The 21,636-nt window shown below is 42.9% G+C and overlaps 3 protein-coding genes across 4 annotated transcripts; 1 reads left to right on the top strand and 2 right to left on the bottom strand.

Moving 5' to 3' along the window:
- Window positions 1–485: 485 nt before the first annotated feature.
- Window positions 486–8,690, bottom strand: nkain1 (sodium/potassium transporting ATPase interacting 1). Its single transcript, XM_070985335.1, has 8 exons — window positions 8,415–8,690; window positions 7,828–8,208; window positions 6,787–6,924; window positions 6,618–6,698; window positions 5,657–5,854; window positions 5,387–5,447; window positions 3,402–3,483; window positions 486–2,354 (listed from the first exon to the last, which is right to left on the bottom strand). The coding sequence occupies exons 2-8, from the start codon at window positions 7,879–7,881 to the stop codon at window positions 2,345–2,347; spliced, it is 624 nt and encodes a 207-aa protein (XP_070841436.1). The 5' UTR covers window positions 7,882–8,208; window positions 8,415–8,690; the 3' UTR covers window positions 486–2,344.
- Window positions 8,691–10,381: 1,691 nt separating this feature from the next.
- On the bottom strand, window positions 10,382–16,124 carry snrnp40 (small nuclear ribonucleoprotein 40 (U5)). The gene is made up of 10 exons (XM_070984671.1): window positions 15,881–16,124; window positions 15,102–15,231; window positions 14,894–14,987; window positions 14,376–14,541; window positions 14,030–14,152; window positions 12,762–12,882; window positions 12,587–12,669; window positions 11,445–11,506; window positions 10,876–10,979; window positions 10,382–10,763 (listed from the first exon to the last, which is right to left on the bottom strand). The coding sequence occupies exons 1-10, from the start codon at window positions 15,989–15,991 to the stop codon at window positions 10,714–10,716; spliced, it is 1,044 nt and encodes a 347-aa protein (XP_070840772.1). The 5' UTR covers window positions 15,992–16,124; the 3' UTR covers window positions 10,382–10,713.
- A 59-nt stretch (window positions 16,125–16,183) lies between these two features.
- Window positions 16,184–20,043, top strand: zcchc17 (zinc finger, CCHC domain containing 17). Of its 2 annotated transcripts, none has more exons than XM_070984496.1 (7): window positions 16,184–16,249; window positions 16,954–17,132; window positions 17,905–18,005; window positions 18,112–18,203; window positions 18,390–18,490; window positions 18,595–18,737; window positions 19,078–20,043. In XM_070984496.1, the coding sequence occupies exons 2-7, from the start codon at window positions 16,994–16,996 to the stop codon at window positions 19,249–19,251; spliced, it is 750 nt and encodes a 249-aa protein (XP_070840597.1). In that variant the 5' UTR covers window positions 16,184–16,249; window positions 16,954–16,993; the 3' UTR covers window positions 19,252–20,043. The 2 variants fall into 2 exon arrangements, with proteins under 2 accessions (XP_070840597.1, XP_070840598.1); XM_070984497.1 differs by having other exon boundaries at window positions 16,187–16,249; window positions 16,962–17,132.
- Window positions 20,044–21,636: the final 1,593 nt, after the last annotated feature.

The following is a 21,636-nucleotide window of genomic DNA, read 5'->3' as shown; positions in this document are numbered from 1 at the left end:
TATATATGTAATGATAGCTACTTTCTATATAATTATAAAGTCACTTTATGAATGCTACAGAACTATTTCTGTCATAGTGGATGATCTTGAGTTTGACAGGCTTTCATCGTGGAATAACAACTGTACCATTCAAATTAAAATTCATGAAAATGTCACAGTGAGCCCACTCGTTAGCTCTACAGGCATCAAATGAGTCCCTTCATGAATACCATAGTGCTATTTTTGTAATGTTGGGCTGTCTCTCCATAAAATGCCTCACATTATTTTGGCAAATGAAATCCTCATTGTGCAATATCAGCTCACCGGCATGCTTTATTTGTAGCCTATAATCTTCTAAACCAATCTGGCAAAAATGTAATTTTGTGACCCATAATCCAGATACTAATATGTAATGTAATCAAAGCCAGGAAAGCAATCATTTTATTGACCCTGAAGTCACTCTTGGTTATACAAATGTGTGCTTACAGATGACAACAGAAGTCATGTTTAATGTAGAAAGTGTATTTTTATTATTTCAAACTTCACCTTACACCCAACAAGGTCTTCACCTCATACCTGCCTCACTCTTCCCTCTTCCTGTCTCCAATTACTTCTACAAACACTACTCAGAGCATGTCACTGTGTTCATTCATGACATATTTTCCTCTTCTTTATCACCATGCTCCTGTGGAGATGGGCAAATGAGCTACAGAGAAAGCTAGTGAGAAGATGACCAGGAGGATTAGCTGCCTATAGGTTAGACGAGGGCAGCATGAGGATATCCACAAAAGAGAGAACAAGAGAAACAGGTATGAAGAAAGACTGTGATGTGTACACATCTCCCCCAGCCCTAACCCCCCTAATGCAACCCCCTTTTTCTAAATGGAACCAACAAAACAATCATTGGCTGGTTATTTACATGCACAGTATCCCAACTGCTTCCCACCCACCCCCCACCCCTCAAAGACACACTAATGCCTGATCCCAAAGCCATCTGCAACCCTAATCAACAGCATTACAAGTACAGTGGGATGAATTTATTTTCCTGAAAACAAAATATCCTGGCAATGGACATTTGACTTGATTTTTGCTGTAACCCAGAAATTTAAAGCATGAGTCTGGTGATATTTTATAGTTTTCTTATTGTCAACAAAACACACAGAAAGACCAAAACCGACAACCCCACCAACAAGCCTGATATGGTGTGTTCCTCTACGAGATCCACTGTTCAAAAGTTTTTAAAAAACACGTCACTGGGTGTGACGTTCCTTCATTACGGTGAACACGGCCACTGTAGTTTATTTTGAGATGATCCCACATACACCATCCTGCTGCTGTAAATACTCATTAGTGCAGCACATGCACAGCTGAAAATAGCCCCCAAAATAGTGCTGTTTGAGAGATATTTAAATATAACAGTGTCCAGTTGTTTAAAGAAATACTTTTTTTAAGAACGTAAGCACGTTTCCACGACCCCTTTATTTTAAGATTCAGGTCACTTGGAACAAAAGTATTGAAAGATGGATGAGCGCATTGTTGGTTTTGGTCAGTAATAAAATATACAAAATATTGCCAGCCTGATCCTTTAAGAAGTTCATCTTTTCTGCTCCACCAGCTCTGTGTTACTACCTCAGCAGGCCAGAGCTGTAATGTAAAACGCTCGAACGTCAACAGCGGTGTTAACAGCATTGGAGGAAAGGAAAGACGGCTTTGGGAATGGGAATTGTAAGACTGCTCTAGTTTGACGTCACCACATTCTAAAACGACAACAGGCACGAGCTGTGCCTCTTTTTATTCGTTATGTGACCCCCACCCCACACACACAAGAACCCCCTCCCAAAACAAAAATGCACAGGGACACACCGAGAGTCCAGGGTGCAACCACAAAGCACCAGCTAGTCCCGTGGAGTTACGCAATCTCTCCCTCTCACTCACACACACTCACTCACACACACACACACACACACACACACACACACACACACACACACACACACACACACACACACACACTTGTGGGAGTGTTGAGAGCTGGCAGTTAAGTGAAGTGTGTCATCGGTGATTTGACAGAGGTTTCCCCAGCTCTTGCTCTCCGTATCTCTCCTCCTCCTTCATCTTCATCTCATCACACCACCTGGCATGCTGGTTCTTCCCTGAGCTCTGTACATTCTATTCAGGGTTGTGTTTCTCTTTCTCGGACACAAGCACACATGCACACACGCACACACGTCTCTCCTTCTGGGTGGGGTGAGTCCATTCCTTGGGTAAACTGTGACACACAGAGTGAGTGTAATCAAGGCAACCACCACTTTCCATCCACAGTGACACTGTCAGGGTTTGGCCTGAAGGGGGGCGCTACCAACTGTTAACCAGCCCTGGGAACGAGAGGGGATGAGATTAGGGGAATTCATCAGTGATTACATTTACTAAAAGACAATATTCCTACTAAGAGATTTACATGGTTAATGAAAATGAGTATTCCACTAATATTCCAATTTTCATGCAGCTGTATATACTCAGATTACCAAACATCACTTCCTTAAAAAGACTGGAGTTGGAAATATTTGTGCATATAAAAAAAGAAAACCTGTTGATCTCCAAGTCTTCTCTGAATGTTTAAAAGAAGATGTGTTTCTCCCTCAGACTAGAAATGCTCGCTTTTCTTTTGTGCATGCATCTATACTCCAATCTTGCAGACTGTTTGCTAGGCACAGAGTTGACAGTAAGCAGGCAAGAGGCCATGTGTCGCAAACTGTGACTGCCACGCGTATTCTGAATGTGCTGTATTCCAAAGAATTCTAAAAACAACATCAGCATATTCTACATTATTCATTTGGAATAAGAAAGAATTCATAAACTCCAACCAGAAGATGCTATTTACATGACCTGTCTCAAGTTTAGAATATTGTCATTATTCAGAATGATAGCGATGTGAAGTCATTGTTACAGTACAGTTTATACACTTTGATATGATTACATGAAAGGGGCACTCCATCGATTTTACACGTGGGGCTCAGTTTACTGGTCATGAAGACCAGAGAAAACAGTTGCACATTGTTTTCTTTGGCTCTGCAGGGAACTTTCCAAAGTCTGAATGATGTCATAAGGGCTGAGATAACCCCAGTGACATCATTAGGGTTATTTTGGGCTTGAGACTTAATATTTTAACAGGAATCATGCATTACAAACCAAAGATGTGGAGCTTTAAAGATGCTGTTGAGTTGCATCATGTGAAATGTAGGATGCAGCATTCGTGTGCCCGACCCACACGAGAGTCCAAAAGTTAGGTGACCTCAGCCTTAATCTTTTCCTGTGAGGTCCCACACTTTTTAATGTGAACACTAAATCACTGGAGTATCCCCCATGTTCAACAATGAGACCAAAAAGAAGGAGAAATTGATGAATATGTATTTGGCACTCACGTGTAAAGAGGCTGCAGCTGCAGATGAGAGGACTTCTGAGGAGGCTGGTAGCCATATGAGTCAAAGCCACCAATGAAATCAACTTCAGGAGTGAGAGAAAGAAGAGATGACATCATTCCACTTTCCCTTAAATCTGTATATTTTTTTTAAGCCAAGTTTTGCATTTCAGGATCAGATTCTATTTTGACATTAAAATCTATTAAGGCATCAGATGGTATGATGGTGCTCTCAGAATACCTTTATAACACCCACTGTGGCATCAGACTGCACTGATACATCGTCTATCTCACTGCCTCTATGTCACTGATACATTGTTCTACTCTTTCTCAATCGATTCAGAGGAACAAACTTATGTGGTGCCAGCTGAAAAAGAAAACAGTCCAACCCTGATTGTCTACATCAGACAGCAAGTTAGGGATCTGTATTCTCAAGAGGCAAGATCTGACATTTCAATTAAATTTGGTATATTGTTATCAGGCGTATATGCTGAGTCCAGTTTGAGTTAGAAACATATTCTGGTACAAATAAACCCAATACCAAAAGAAGTGCAGAGTGAGACATAGATGAAGCAGAATGTGTTCATTTGCTAATCATTTTTGACACAGACTCAACTGAAAACAGTGCAAAGAAAATATATTTAACCTCCTAGGACCCGGCATCCACCTATGTGACATCATATTTTGGGTTGTCTAGTTGCCTAGTATTGTGGTCTAGACAACAATTTTGCACTAGGACTGTGTCCACATACAAGGACATTATACTGCTAATAAAAATAATAATATATATATATATATATATATATATATATATATATATATATATATATATATATATATATATATATATATATATATATATATATACACAATATAATAACAATATATAAAAATAATAATAATAACAACATACTGATAATTCTTTGTTTTTACACTCATCAGGTCCCAATCAGCCCAAATAGCAAAGAGAACATTAAAAATACACGCCACGGGGTCTCGGGTCTTTGGAGGTTAATGGGTTACCTCATCAGCTTCATTAATTTTTGTAAATTATTCTGAGCAACTAAAGACTGGGAAAGTAGTGGAATGCTCCAAAAACACCTGTTTGGAACATTCCACAGGTAAACAGGTTCATTGGTAACAGGTGAGGGTATCATGATTGGGTATGAAAGGGGCATCCTGGAAAGGCTCAGTCGTTCACAAGCAAGGATGGAGCGAGGTTCACCACTTTGTGAACACATGATTGTATATTTAGGTTCATATTTACAGGTGTTACACAGCATCCAAACTTTTTTGGAATCAGGGTTGTAGTTTGTCCAGAGAGCCCTGACAAGTTTATTTTTTAGCCATTAAATGTCCTTCTCAGTACATACGTTGGTCTCAATTCTTTATAAAAAAAAGTTTAATGGATGCTTGTAAAAATGTTTATGATAATGGTAATGACAAGAAAAAAAGAGTATCAGTTGGAAAATATGATCAATGCATCAAAAGCATTTACATTAGATGTCACTGTTACTTCATCAACACTATATGTTATGACATGTATAATATTAGAACATAGCATGCTGTTACTACAGTGTGACACTTTCTTTAACGCCAACTCAACCTTTTGGTGTCATACTGTAACTCTAGGACTTAATTTCCTCCGCTCACAAGAGGCATGTAAGGAGCAGTACTAGTCAGAAACACAGATGGCACACCCAAACCGGCAGACAAGCACTAGCCAGCAGACAGACGGACACTCTGACGGTGGGAATATTCCGGCAGACTTCTTTAACACTCCCCACAGATGGAGCGCTCAGATCACCCAGAGGGAATCCTCTGCAGCGATACCGCTCAGCATGAGTCAGGCAGGAGAAAACAATGAGCGCTCACATCCACAGCCCTGGATCACTAACACAGGAGCCCTCTTCATGGTATGACATAAGTAAATCTAATCTGCCCAACAAGGTTATGGAGGAGGATCAACAAGAAGACAAAAGCACTCACAGCTGTCCTCGTCATCCTGGAAGACTTTGCTCACGTAGCAGGCGTACACAAAGCCAAAGAGCTGTTAGGGAAGAGATGGTCAGAAATTAGGCGACTGTTGTTGTACAGGCTGAGTCACAGCTGGCGTATGAGTGTGTGTCCTGTGTCTCATTGAACAGGTTTCAACAGAAAGTTCAAAGCCAGCAAACTACAAGGCAAAATAATGTTTTGTAACAGTGTAACGAACACAATGCATGATCATTTCTGTGTATGCGTGTGTTAGATACGTACAGCCAATAGGATCTGAATAGCTGAACTCAACACCTCTATGTACTGGTAGTCAAGGAGACACCCAGACACGGTGATGACATGGTGGTCATCAGGGGCCATGTGAGAGTCTAGCACCGGCGTTACCAGGCAACCAGGACCATGTTCCATCCACCACGAGCGATGAAGGGATGTGTTGAACGTCATGAGAAAGTCCCTGTCCTGAACACACACACACACAAAAGTGGGGCGATTATTCTCATTGCTGATTTCTCAGTCAATTATGTGCTTGATTTGCCGATTAGTCTACAAAATGTCAGAAAATAGTGATGAATGTTCAGCATAAGCACAATGAGATCCTCAGATTTAACAGGCTGGAACCAGAGAAGATTTGACTTTTTTGCATAACTTAAACCATGGGTTCCCAACCTGGGGGTCAGGACCCCATTTAGGGGTCACAAATTTAAATCTCAGGGGCCACCATGTAAGATGGTTAAACAGATAAGAGAGTCGAAAAAACAGGTTTCTGCTACACAACAGTACGGCTCAATCTTTCACATTTTTGCATTTTTCGTATGAACCACAGGATAATTTTACATCTTATAGGAGTGAAATATGGCGGACTCCGTGGAAGAGAGATACAAAGAGGTCATTCTAAGGTAATGAAAACTCGACTATTCTTATTTATTAGGGGGTGATTATACAAAAATGAAAACATACTTGAGAATATTATAAGACAGCTCTTCTATTCTGCAAATTGATCCGCCTCAAATCTTACACTCCGCTAACAACATGCAGACTGTCACGAGACGTTGCAAACAGACAGAAGTTTGGGAACAAGTGAATTAAACAATTAACTGTCAAGGTGTAACTCAACACAGCAATGAATCTAACTAAAGACAGAAGAAGAAAGTGTCTTATTACAGTAAATATCAGTCATTAACAGCATCACACACTACCACAAGTATTAACACAGAGAACTTACCTGAGACAGGTTTCCAACCTCCAGGTAGAAGCAGATAATGAATGAGTTCCAACCCACCCAAAGGACCAGCCATACTGCATACTGCCAAACACATACAGAGATCAGTTTCTGTACGCATGCACGCTTTATCAGTTCAAAGTAAACAGGAGCTGCTGGGGGATATACTCACAAAGATGAGGTATCTGAAGCGAAACTGCACGGTGCCGAACATGCCCAGGATGACGGCCATAATGTGCAGGAAGTTGGCCAAGATTGGAGCCCATTGGTAGCCCAGGAAATCAAACACCTGCCTCTGAAGGGCTGCCACCTAGGGGATGGGGGAGGGGGTCACACACACACACAAACACACACACATAGTCAGGGAAAAGACGAATTCATACTAACACACACCACTGAGGACATATGCAAATACAACACACACAGAAACACAGCACACACAAGTAATCATGGTTTCAAACACACACACACACACACACACACACACACACACACACACACAGTGACAGGGACACATACACAGGTCTGCCGCAGTTGTTTCCATGGTAACTGCCTGGAGCACCAGCCAGTCCAGTGACTGTAAAAGAGGAGCACCCCCCGAAAAGCTCCCCCAAACTAATGAGAATCTATGGGCCGGATCCCCCTACCACACATCAACTCACGGGCCCTGTAAACAATAGCCGGGACAACAAGCCCTCACACTGCTGCTGTCCGTGCCTGCACCATGCTCACTACAGGAGCAGCTGATACTGCCTCATATTACACACTTATTACATTTTGGAGGAAAAGTCTTGAGCTATTTGTAGGCACAGGGACGCGCTAACTTTAACTCCAGAATGGAGACCAGATGGTGAACAGGGCCTCCTTGTCCCCCTTGTGCTTAACATTCTCATGGTTCTGCCAGAATGGGGCTATCACCCCTCTCTCTACAGACATTGCAGACCACCCTGACACCAAAGCGCCCCCCTGACTGCTCCCACTGCTTCAAAGACACACACACACACCCTCGTCTGTAATGTGGCATGGCACTCTGGCAGCTGCAGCTCAAAGCTTTTTTAGTGTGACTGTACACAGAGGCTGGACAAAAATGTCTGATTACAGTGTGCGTGTCTGTAGCACGCTGCTCTAATTATATCTTCATGTCGAGTGTGTGGAGGCAGCTTTGGCCGCGCACAAACACACATACACACACATACAGCACATACACACTCACCAACTGCAGTGAGCATATCACAAGCAGCGTGCATCTCCCCTCGCACTTCCCCATCTTGGAGGGCTCAGGACGCGGCTTGGAGCCGCGGAGGCTCCGGGGAAATGACGGGTCCCCGGTCAAATCCAGACTGCCTGGCCGTCTCAGCTCACACCATTCCCGGCTGAATTCCCCCAAGGCCGCCGCCTCCTCCTGTAATGCTGGTCTGGCGCTTCCACTCACAGTGAGTGACCCATCTTTGCCGCTGCTTTTGTCGGTAAATACCAAACGTGGGGTGGTTTTCAGGAAGGAGAGGGGGGAGGAGGAGGTGGAGAGGGGGGGTCCACTTCACGCCGGCCTGCTGCGGTCCGACCACCACCGACAACCGAATCACCTCGGCCACACCTTCCGGAAAGGGGACACACAAAGACACAAAGAAAGACGGAAAGCTGTCATAATCTGCCCCCGGCTACAGACAGAAATGAGCATCATATGATATCGAATCACACGGGGGCGGTGGGGAGGAGGGGGCCGACCCCGCAGTGTTACTACGGCTAACGTTTGGCTACATGCAAACCGCTACGGACACAAAGCAGCCCGCTGTGACTCACGGTTTTCTAGGAACGGGAAGGTCCTCGTTCCCTACGACCCCCGTCGTCCCAATCTTCTTCTCCTCTGACTCCTCGGGCAACGCAGTCAAGTTAACGGGCGGATCCGCTCACCAGTATCTGGGTCTGGACTCCTTCGCTCCGTCTCGCAGCGTCTTTTGTCAACAATCGGTGCCGGGGCGGGCGCAGGAGGAGCCGGGGGAGAGAGAGAGAGGGAGAGGGAGAGACGAGGGGGTGGGGGCTCTCAGTCACCGCGACCCCCTCGAGGAGGAGCTGCATGGATTCTGCAGCCCCGCGTGCGTGCGCGCGGCCGAGCAGCAGCCCCGCGAGGCGGTCGGAAGGAGCACAAAAGAAACGGGGGCTCGCGGTGTTGGAAGAGGAGGCTCAGACAGCCGAGGAAAGAGCGCTCCGACCCGAGGCCATCCAGAGCGGAAATAAACACAATTAACAGCCTTGTTTCATCTCTTCGCCGCATCATGAGCAGTGTCACAGTGCAACAAAGTGAGCTTCACATCAGCTCAGTCAGCTTCCACTGATGGAAAAGCAGATAATGACAGTAAAGGTGGTTATCGCAAGGCCATATGACAATCCATGCCAGACACAACCACTGCATGTTAGATCAGTTCACTACCACCGAATCTGCTCCTCGAATAAAGGTGATTGAACAAGGACGTTCACCTTGAACTGCACGGTGACTGCACGGTGTCTGTTTCCCCTTTTATCGTGTTTTAAATGCATTTCTTATTTCTGATTACCTTCTGCAAATCCCTCTGAATTCTCTATTTGAGCTTGCCTCGCCTCACTGCAGAGCATAACTCAAGCATGTTTCATCTTAATAGATGAAGTGACCCGAAATCAAAGCCCTACTTAGCAAAGTAAACCCGTGTTCATTGTGTAATTAGACCGGAGAAGAAAAAACACTTGCAGTCACATGCCAGTAATTCATATGGTGCTAATTAAACTGACCCGATTAGACTAATCCAGAGGTCGAAAAAGCTCAAGTCCTGCACTTGAAGAGGCAAGATGGAAAAAGACACACCAATGAAACTGTTTTAGCATTATTTAAGACATAAATGCCTAAAAGCATTTTTTTTCGTCATGTTATTTTAAATGAGTTTTTATCCGTTTTTATGTCCATTCTGTCTTTTCTATGTGAAGCATTTGGTGCATGTGATTTCTTTGTTGTAAAGCACATTGAGCTGCAAGTCTTATAAGAAAGGTGCTATAAATAGTGTTTTTATTATTATTATTATTATTATTATTATTAAAAAGTAATAGTGCTTATTCTTAGCAATGGTCCATCTGTTTCAATTAAATTAAATTATCAAGAGGATTTTTTTTGGACCAAGGTAGATAAAAACAATAAAAAAATAATTGAATGATAAGACAATATAAGATGTAAAATATACGCTCTATTGAAGAGAACTGAGAGACACTTTATGGGAATTAAGTGAATTAATAGTGCATCATTTTCTTTCAGAAGCCTGGATCTCCTACCAGAGAGACCACACCAGAGAGGATGGTCCAGACAGGCTGAGATGGGTTTAGTTTCCTTGTGAATTGTTGTCTGAAAAATGCCAAAAAGGCTGATTTTACTGCTCACCTTGACAGTTCTGCTCAATCAATTCCTGTTTTGCACAATCATATTCTCATAAATACAATTAACTGCGAGGTTCAGGGCAGATCTGGACTTCCAGTCCACACGTGACTTCCACAGAACCAGTCTTTTCTTACATTTCCCCCTCGTGTTCTTATCAAAGCTTGTCAGTGTAATGTGTCCACCTGTAACAAGCACTCCATAACCTGCTGCTTAGTTTGAACTGCACCTCTTTCCCAAAGTAAATAGTTAACACAACTGTCATATAATGTAGTAGAATCAAAGGTACAATGTTTTCTTTGAAAGTGGATGGATCTTTTATCTGCACATAAACAGCAAAGTGCAACAGTGACAAAAGAATCCACAAAGACGCTTTTTTACAGAGTACAGAAGTTTATTAAAAAGAAAGAAATCAGAATAAAAAACCAAGTCATTGTGGAAGTTGTTGTGACTGAGCGTAATAAACTTCAAACACATGTCCTGAGGTTGTTCTGTGACAAGCTGGAGCACATGAAATTACAGACTAACCCACTGTCGAACACCACCCATAGGCAGGACACACACACGCACGCACACGCACGCACGCACAAGCACGCACGCGCGCGCACACACACACACACACACACACACACACACACACACACACACACACACACACACACACACACACACACGCACACACGCACACACGCACACACGCACACGCTACTGAATTTCTCCCATGTAGAGTCGTTTATCACTGGAGCCAGACAGCACTGTGGAGGGACAAAGAGGAAAAGCTTGTTGTTATTATATATAACATGTACTATTCCATTCTTCTTGCATATATAACTGTGTGCACTCTGAAACTAAAGCCGTTGCACTCACCAATAGGCTCCTCTGGGTGGAAGGCCACTTCATTGACAGAGCCGGCGTGGCCCGGCAGCTTGTACAGGATCCTACGTGATGTGGTGTCCCAGATGTACACGAATCTATAAACACAGACAGAGAGAATAGCTGGAGTGATGATGCAAAGCTGAGACACATGAGACTGAAGGAGATTTGTTGTGATACATTTTGTGCTCTGTATTTTTTTCAAATTGCTCTGTTGTTGGTGGATCAAGATAGAAAATCAATCGAAAGAGGTAAAAAAGCATCGAGATTACAGCGAGCTTGCAACTTAAGAGGGATATGTGTTTAGAAAGGGGGACTTATGTAATAATATACGTTCTAACTGAAGTGTTAAAGCATTAAAACTCTGGACACAAACTCAGTGGGTTAAATGAATGTTTAGTTCTTAAAATGCATATTCAATTCAACAATTTAGGTTATGATAAATACGTACAGTATATGAGTGTGTATATAGGGATACTTGTACATTTGTTTACATGCTGGTATGCAGGTATCAATTTCAGAATATGCAAGTTTGTTTTTTTATGTGTTTTGTTGCCTCTCACCTGTCAGCCGAGCCTGCAGCTATCTTACTGCCGTCAGTAGACCAGGAGCACCTCAGCAAATTCTGAGAGACGGGAGCAGATAGTTAGAAACCGCATTAGCAACACGACACAGCCATTCTACATGTGAGCTACAGTAATAAGAGGAAAGATGAACTTCTTTATTAGAACGGACAGCAGAGAGCGAGGGGAGGATGAAAGGCATGCAACCGCAGTCGACAACAGGCATAAACACCGCCAGCAGGACTGCAGCTGTTCGTCACTTATGGAAAAAGGCATTGGCTGTATCAGCTCACAGGATGAAGGCACCAAGTGATGATGACTGCACGTGAAGGAGTGACATGTTTTGATGCGGTTTTAGGAAAAGGGAACCTGTGACACAACGACAAGCTGCAAGTCCAAGATTCCAACCTGTTCTCATTTGCGCAGCGTCAAATACCGACGCTTCTGATCTCTTGGGTGAAAGTCACACATTTGTTTGACCCATCCATCCACCCCACCTTCCTCCATTTGCAGACTTTGTCTATATACATCATCTTGCTGAGTGAGGATGGGCTTCCAGTGGACTTAGGCGGAAGCCCGGTGTGTCTCATACGGATGCTAAAGGGCACCTTGTGCATCCGTAGGAGACAAAGCGTCTACGTTTGACACTCTGGGAAAGACACCAGGCTACAGGCACCAGCGGAGTGCAATTTCTTCGTGGTGAGCCTAAATGTGTCTCTTCAGGTTTGTTGTATTCTTACCAGCTATTTCATGGCCACGTCGCTTCCCTTCTGATAAAGCAATCTATTCAGTAGCTCTCGCCCTCATTGTAACAAAAATGGCTTCAAATATCACCTCATTTCTTTTCCCCGAGCTCTGCTGCTGTCATTGTTAACTATAATTTACTTTTTGTAAAACAGTTGATGAAAACGACTCCGAGCCCTGACTGTGCTCATTGTGTGGTGCCGCTGTAGTCCTGAAGAGACGCAGTGCTGCTTGAAGAAAAAATAACAATGTTGCACATTAAAATAGTCTCAGTGTTCAAAGATGTTGATGCCGTCTCATCAACGTCGAGTCTTAACCAGGGAAAAAGGCTTGTTGACGAACATATTTCATTACAGCTTACAGCAAACTACAAAAAGGGGCAGAGAGTTATTTGTTACCTTTTCAAAGTTGTGAACGTTGCCTTGGAAAATTTTCACACATCTCTCCTTGGGTGCGAAAGGCCGAACATCCCAAATACGCACTACAGAGATACACACAAGGATTCAGTCATAGAAGATAAAGAATATAGAAAAGGCTATTTTTATTCTCCAAACATGCACACAAACATCCCACCTGTGTTGTCCATGGAGTTTGAGAGAAGGTAAGATCCCTCAGAGCTCAAGCTGAGTCCAGTCACTGAGTCACCATGGCCGTGCATATTGTAAATGAGCTTGTTCTGCCTCAGGTCCCACACCTGCACAGCACACACACAGACACAAAAAACAGCTTTTGACAGGGTTTATACAAAAGGATAGACAGTATGTAGGCCTACAGGTGACGAGCAAAGAGTAGGCTTGAGCTGGAGCAGTATCCACAGGCCAAGACAAAGCTGTCATTGCAGCTGGAGCTCAGGGGAAAACAAAAAAAAAAACCGATGTTCTAACAGCACATGAACAACACGACGCATCAAAAATCACAAAGGGGCCTGCAGCCACATCTGTGGAAGAGGTAGGTAGCAGAATGAGGACAAAACACCAGTGTTTTTCTTCAACATCGTTATAAAAGATGCAAGAGTGAGGAGGATGTAGCAGCGAACTCACCATTTCATGGGATTAGCAGAACCCGAGGGAGGCATCTGCGCAGCACACTTGACAATGAGCTAAATACTGTGCTTAAGAACCTTATTTTGCTCACACCCAAATGGTAAATGCAATATGTTTCAACAACACATATTAGTGTGTGGCTTCTTAATGACTGAACTCATCGCCTCCACAAACACGTGTGAGCAGTGCTTTGTTCCCACCGCTATCACAGAGTTTAATATCCATAGCGGTTCTTGTAAGCTGTAAGAAAAGCTGCCGGCACTGTTTGTAATAATCTAATTTGTCTTTATTCTCACTGCTGTAGGTTTTTTTTTACTCTTTTAAAATAACTTTCATGGTCATAACTGTGATACTTTTTTTGTGTGTGGGTGTAAATGGATTAGAGGAGGGTGTATTTTTTAGCCAGCGAGGGCGGGTAATTAGGGAAATAAATAAACACTAAGGGTGGGAAAACATACACAGCACAAGATCCTGAGACTTCTTCTGGTGCTGTTTCTCTTATTGTTTGCTTTCGGCTGTGAAGTGGTAACGTCATCGGTCCTGGCCCCTGTGCTGTCAACATCAAAACATTTTGGTGTAAAGCCTCCACCCAGCACAACTGGGGTCTGCCTCTCTCTTGAGTCATGTATTATATTTGTTTTTCAAAAGCCATACATTATCAAACACACACTTCACTTATATTGTTGCAGATAAGAAAATTGCTGGTGCCTGCCAAATTTACATGCTTGTTAGACATTCCTGCCACAGCTAGCTGGATACGCCGCTGCGGATCACATGATAACGGTGACAGCACAGTACCTTGATGTCATTGTCGATGCCTCCTGACAGGATCTGGTCGCTGGTGTCATTGAATGTCACAGCCAGCACCTGGTAGGTGTTCTGGAAAGTGTGGATCGCCCCTTTCTTACGAATGTCCCACAGCTACCGAGGTGACAAACATGAAGAGAAAGATAAACAAGAGCCTGATCAGACCAAGAACTAGTGTTTGAGATGAATCAGTAGAAAGATACTCGTTTTACAAAACACTGTCTGTTATTGACACTATAGAGTATGTTGAACCCAATGATCTATGATCAGAAATTCAATTAACATCATGCCATATCAACACAGGTCAGTTCACTTAATGATCTGCTGGAAATCTCACCTTGACTGTCCCATCATCGCTGCCGGTGCAGATGAGCTGAGGCCCTCGGCGGGCTGGGTAGCAGGTGTTAACGAAGGAGGTGTGGCCTTTCAGGCGCTTAACCCTCTCGCCCGTTTCACTGTCCCACACACCGACGGTCTTGTCTGTGCTCGCTGAAAACAGCATGCTGGAATGCAGTGAGAAGACGCAGATGGTCATCTTTTTCTAGACACTGAGACTCTAAACATTTCAAGGATTGTGTTACTAATAATGTAATTGTTTGAATATAACTGAACACAAACTGTATACAGATTGCTGCCTCTGAATACACTCACACTCTACCCATATATTCACCCTTGTGACAAGCTCCAACACCAAAATAACACAAATACATTTTTTTAAGTATTGACTCACTGAATCAAGAACAAACCACCCTTCATTTGTTCACTCACAACGGCAAGTTTATGCTATACACTTTGCTATTACAGTTCATTTCAGATCCGAGCACACCTTCCACACTTTCCCAATGATATTCATACCTGCCATCTGTGTTGTAGTGCAGCTCCATCACTGCTCCACTGTGGCCCTTCAGAGTGGCATAATTGTCACAGTCTCCATACACATTCCACATCACTGCAGCAAAGAAAGGTTATTCACAGAATCTGGGAGTATGAATACATTTTAACAAAGATGTGTGAACAGCAGGATTGTCCGCTGTTTGCATTAGTTGAATTGTTAATGTCTTACGTATGAGCCTGTCAAATCCCGAGGAGGCCAGTGTGGCTCCGTTGGGGTGAAACTTGCAGCAGTAGACTTCGCCCTCGTGGCCAGACATCAGCATAATGGGGGCCTGCAGGCTGGAGCTGCGCGGGGGGCCCTATGGGAGACACATCACAGGTCATAGTGGCTGTCTGACTCTCTGGTCAGGGCTGAGTGAATTGTTAGATGGATGTATGCATTAGAGCAATTACAATAAAGCCATGAAAAACTGAATAAAATACTCTTTAAAAATGTTTAAACAAAATTGAACATTATAAAGTATTACAAGATCGCTGTATTTGGTAGCATTCATTTTAGCTAGATGTACCTACTAACCTGGCAACTGACTGTGTAGTACAATAACAAGAAGACCTTCTCTCAACATCATAAGTGTGACACACATTTAGGTCTAATATCCAGTAGTTGTTCGTTACACTGGACTGCAAACCGCGTTTTCGAGTCTTGCAGAAATAATGTGTAATGCCAAATTCCCAGCAGATAATCAACATTATAGACATAAAGTTTAAACACCAATGTGAATTCAACGCATCACAATATTTCCTGCTTTTGAGTTAACGTTGTTATTTTCCTTTCCTGGAATCTATCGGCTTAGCTGGTAACCTAGTCCCGTTTAAGCACCTAAAAACAATATGTAGTCCAACTGTTATACTTGAGAAGGCGTTGGGTAAATGTGTTGTTGTGAATCACGGTGTATGTACTTTTCTAGTCACCAGTATATACAGTACATATAGTAGTACTCTCCGTACCATGGCCACGAGTTGCTGAGACTGTGCCGCCGCCACCAGCTCCGTCCGGGGCCGCTTCACGGCGGCGGGAACCACCGCCATGTCCGCCGCTCTCTTCTTAGGTTCAATCATCGCGGCTTAGTGAAAAAAAAAACAAACAGCAAAAGTGATGAATATTAAAGCTATAATTTGCAAAAATGAATGGACGTCTTTCATACAAGAACGTCGAGCGACTCGGCACCAACGAAGAATACAGGAGGAGTACTTCCGTTGGGTATGAGGCGGGTGATTGGTCGAGGTTCGCACCGATTACAATGATTGGTTACATGGGTTGTTGATACGCGTTTGTGCACCGGAAGTAAAACTGAAGCAACTTTGCTAAAACGAAAGGTAACAATATATTCTTTAAATATATTTTCTCACAAATTAACGCTACACTGTGTATTGTCTGTATATATTCTAATGCATGGGTATGATTGTTTTTATTTGGGTTACCTAGGTTAGACAGGTAGAGGACGATGATTTATTGGAGCTAGCTAACGTTAGCTTCACTGCTACTTCAAACAAAGCTAAACTGTTACAGCAGATTGTTTTTTTATTCTCTATCTGAATCTCTTACGCATCAAGTTACACGAACCAGTATTTATTTCATCTCTACGTGAGAGGACTCAGTCGCACCTGAGCAAGAATAAAATTAAATAGAGCTAAAATACTGTGGAACAGGCGAGACATTACAGTAGTTTGGCGTTCAAATAGGAATTTAACTGTGCCAACCGCTGGAAATCAACTGTTTTTTAACCTAAACTAAACTATACGCTGTTGAGGTGCGTTTATGGTCGCCAGGGTCTTTATATCCACCATTTTGAATCTCATCTTAGCCAAATGCACATACATACACAACACATACACTAAAAACAAATAACGTAGAGAAATCGTGACTCAAAGTAGACACTGATGTTACATGTCTTTTCTGTAACTGTTGCCATTGTTACACCTGACATTTGAAGTCATCTACAGAATTTCCATTGGACAAAACCAGGACTTTCTCTTCTATTTTTATATGACTGCAATAATGAAATGTGTTTCATTATTAGTCTTCTAGATTGACACCTGTGGTGCATCTCAGCAGTGACCATGTCTGACAGTGATGACCCAGCAAAAGAGCCCGCTGGACTGGATGGTCTGCCACCAATGTACAGCATTGCCAAGGGAGAGGTGGTCTCTGTGCAGGTCTATGGAGCCTTTGTCAGACTGCCAGGATACAAGAAGGAAGGTTGGTTAAATGGTTGGATGATTATGAGTTTTGTTTTGTTATTGTTTTTGTTAAAGGGACAGGAAGGTAGCCAGCATCCTGCAATTTGAGGACATGATGACACAGCATATATCAGGCGATGTGAAGGAGAAAATATTATAGTGCAATCACATATTTTTTATAAGTAGCACAACCATTGTTAAGATTAATTTTGAATCTACCTACACTATGACTTCATGGTAAAGAAAATGATGAAGCCTCATATCTATATTTACACTAGGGTTAGTTTTTTGATGATGCTGTGTTGAGGCACAGTTGTCTTTGACCTGCATGTCAAACACCAGCTGCCTATTTTCACCACTGGAGGGCGAACTGAGTAAAGTTTAGTTGGATGGACTCAGCATCTGAAGCATGGTGTTCAAATCCTGATGTTTGTTTCGTTTTGTTTTGTTTTATTTTGTTTTGCTACAAAAGAAAAAAAAAAACAGAGCTAAATGTTATTTCATTTAAGTTATACCGGGTTTAAATTTGGAGTAAGTGATGGGAATTCAGAATGTATGTAACATGAAAACATTCATTAGTTAATGTAATTAATTCTAGTTAATAGTCTGACAACAGCATTTAAGTCTTAAAGATTTCTAATCAGAAAACAGAATGTTTGAATCTTGATGAAATTCAGGCATATATTTCACTGTGGCCAAAGCAAAGACACATTTGTGTGTCTAAATCTTTGTGCTCAGCATTTTATCTACTCTTTAGGTTGATGTCTGTACTGTCTCCCTGACACATACAGGCCTGGTACATGTGAGTGAGATGTCAGCCTCACGGGTTGAGAATGCCTCAGAGATTGTTGATGTGGGGGAGCAGGTGTGGATCAAAGTCATTGGGAGGGAGGTAATCACACGCACACGCACACACACACACACACACACACACACATACACTCTGTAGTGTTTATAAAGTGAGCATGATGACTGAAGGTATGTCCCCTGTCTCTCAGATCCAGGGTGACAAGGTGAAGTTGTCCTTCTCAATGAAAGCTGTCAATCAGGGAACAGGGCGGGACTTGGACCCAAACAATGTCATGGCAGAGTAAGTGCTTTTTTTATTTTGTGTGTGTGTGTGTGTGTGTGTGTGTGTGTGTGTGTGTGTGTGTGTGTGTGTGTGTGTGTGAGTGTGTGAGTGTGAGTGAGTGAGTGTGCGTGTATGTGTGTGTGTGTCTCTCTGCATGGGTGTATGGACAGGTGAGTGTCAGCATTGTCTGTGTGTGATTTGTAGGCAGGATTCAAGGCGACGTAGCAAGTTCAGAGATCACACAGGCAACAGGATCACACTGGAGGCTGTACTAAACACAACGTGCTCAAAGTGCGGCTGCAAGGGTACGACAACATAGTCATATCTTAAAAGCACAGAACACAGAGGCTGATTTTGTTTCAGACAACTTTCTACAGCATCAGCTCTAATAAATCAACACCTTCCTCAGGTCACTTTACAAAGGACTGTTTCTCAGCACCGGGTTTGCAGTACGCTCTTTTGCCTGAAGATGGTGATGAAGAGCCGCAACAGCAGCAGACCACCGCAGTTGCGCCACAGCGAAACTCAGACAAAAAGAAGAAGAAAAAGAAGGTGAATATGTGTTTTCTTGCATGGCTCTCACTTCATTTTTTCCAGCTCTCCTCCACCTTCCTTTTTGTGTCTGTGAGTCATCTGATGCAACAACCCACACATCTCATTATGACAGTTGCTCCATGGTTGCTTACACTGAGAGACACAAGACAGCTTCATCAGAACTGTTACAAGTGATGTTTGAAATGGCTTTGTGCAGATATAATGAAAAATAATTGTTTAGTGATTGGGTTTTCATGTATTTAAACTGTTGTCTGCTACAGATTTCTGCATTGGCATTGTTCAGATTCCTGTAACTGCCACAAAAACCAAGTTCTCCTCTTGTATGTTCATCCTACAGGAGAAGAAAATGAAGAAGAAGAGGAAGAGGGAAAGGAAGGAGTCAGAGAGTGACAGCAGCAGCAGCAGCAGTAGTGAATGCAAATCCAAGAGGAGGCGCCGTGACCATTCTTCTGACAGAGAGGACAAAAAGAAGAAAAAGCACAAGAAACATAAATCACACAAACACAGCTGAGGCAGCCACAGACAGCTCAGACACCAACTACAGTCACACACACACACACACACACACACACACACGTCAGACAGTCGTAAAAAGGAGAAGTGGGTAGCAACAGACAGAGTGACTGACTTCTAGCTGTCTGTCTTTTAATAACAAAAGCTTATTATAGAAACAATAACATGTTTAAGGAAAGTTAGGATTACTGTCCCTCCGTATGATTGGACGCACATTGAGACCTATCAAGCTTAAAAAAATCAAAATGGGTCAAGAGGGAAAGTCCTGCAAATAAAAATCAGGTGATGAGCCCACTTGTCCCAAAGTAACCCCTGGCACCCCGCTCAGAGGGAGAAGTTTAGACGTCACATGTAACCAGATAGGTGTAAGCAATATGGCAGCAAGTTGCTGTCCCTCTTGAAATCCAGATATTGTTTACACCTATCCGATTTCTTATGCTCTGGGAAATCCATTAAGCAGAAATGAAGACAGTAAAGCTGACTCTTTGAGGGGGGGGTGATGTGAAAATTCTGACACAGTGAAAGCCACACACACACACACATACACACACACATTGGCACATATAGGAAGTCGTAAAACACAAACAGGATGTGTAACACAGCACGAGTGAGCATGACAGGAAGCTCAAGCTTCAGTGATATCCTGAAGTTATCTGCCACTTATTGTGCGTTTGTGGGTACATTCACGTGTGTCTTTGTGTATCTTGCCTGCAGGGGACTGCTCACTGTACACACATCCCTTTTCCTGCATGTCAACTCTTGGCTCCATTAAAGGTGTTTTTATTTGTAACATACCTCTTGATGTCTTTGTTCTTGGACCTTGTGCTCGTGATGCTGTTGGTCAAAGTAAGTCCTTCAGGGACTGAAACACACAGAGAAATTCTCAGGGGGGTCTGGGGTCATATTAGACTAATGTTTTCAAGTGAGGTAAGGGGTCTCAGGCGAGGACTGATGGATTTACACAATATGAACTGTCAGTTGGGTCATGTCCCACGAGATGAATGTTACACAAAGTGGACAAAGGCTTTTTTTCCTCCTTTTTCTGTCAGTGTAAGACAAGATCAGGCCAGAAAAGATAGTTTCCAAGCTTCTGATTGGATGGTGGAGAAATAGATTGTTTTCAGCTGCAGTGGTTTGACACAACCTCAGTGAAGTCCACCAGCAATGACTCCACTTCATTGGTCAGTCTCAAGACTCCTCTTCATTTTCTGACTTTTGGACCCTACAGATGTACAAGATGAGTTCAAAATGGCCAGTTAACCATTTACTATGATCCTGAGCTTCCATAGCTCCAATTGTGAGGTTGTGTTGGATTATTGCACATAATTTGAACAGTGTATGATATGGATCTGGGAGAATCTGGGTTTTTTTTTTTTCTCAAACAGGACACCCTTGAAATATGTAATGTTTCTGCGTCCATAAGGGAATAATCAGTCCATCTTTTAAACCTCTGTACACTGGATTTTGAAAAAAATCCTTCTAACAGACAGATTACCAGGAGTTTTAACCCAAAGCGTCACACAAATGTAATATTTTGCACCTCTCTGAATATAATTAGTGCACATGTAAAACAGTAGAAGTATAATTCCCAAACATTCAGATGGGCTGTCATCACACTGCTTCTCCAGATGGGATGACCTTCATGGAAATGCTCCACAGCACACAATGGCTGCCGTGGGTCTGTCACTGCCCGTGTGAATCCAAACATGACACAGTAATCCTGGAATTACCAATGTTCATGCTTGGTCTCTTTTTCTCACCAGGTTTGGTCTTTCACATTGCGACCACTTGGAGTGGCAGAAGCTGGATATTTTTACCATTTATCTATTACTTTTCACTATTTATACGAAGTTCAACCTCTGTGCTTGCTTGCTTGCTTTTACTTTCCTCCGAATCACAATAATGTGGATATAAATACGCATATGGAACAAGAAGGCTATACTTGTGATTTCTATTTTTGCATTGTGAATGGTTCATCTTTTCCTGTGACCATTTCAGTTCAGAGTAACTTGAGGAGGTGGTGGCAGAAGGTGGCCTGAATCGTCCTGATGCCCTTTCACCCCTTCACCTTGCTTCTAGTTGGCAGTCTGTCACTGGCACATGACATCAATCTTCCGTGAGAGGGAATGATCCGAATTTAGAAAGCACTCACATGCATCTAATGCAAAAGAACAGGACATAAAAGTACCTTTGACAAAGCTCTCCCCTCTCCTAGCCAGGGCAAAGGCAACACACACACACACAGAAGCAGGAGCTATAATTAACCTTCCTGTGAGTCCCTGTGAAACCAGCTGTGATGGAAACTGTGGTCACACTCTTTGGATCTCCTGTTTTCTTTGACTAACCATGTAACCATAGCTCAGGCTGGAGTACTTGCAGACCC

Source organism: Chaetodon trifascialis, chromosome 17 (genome assembly GCF_039877785.1).
Source record: "Chaetodon trifascialis isolate fChaTrf1 chromosome 17, fChaTrf1.hap1, whole genome shotgun sequence".
Lineage (NCBI taxonomy): Eukaryota > Metazoa > Chordata > Actinopteri > Chaetodontiformes > Chaetodontidae > Chaetodon > Chaetodon trifascialis.
Note: the sequence above shows the minus strand (reverse complement) of the source record. Positions and strands in the feature narration are given on the sequence as shown.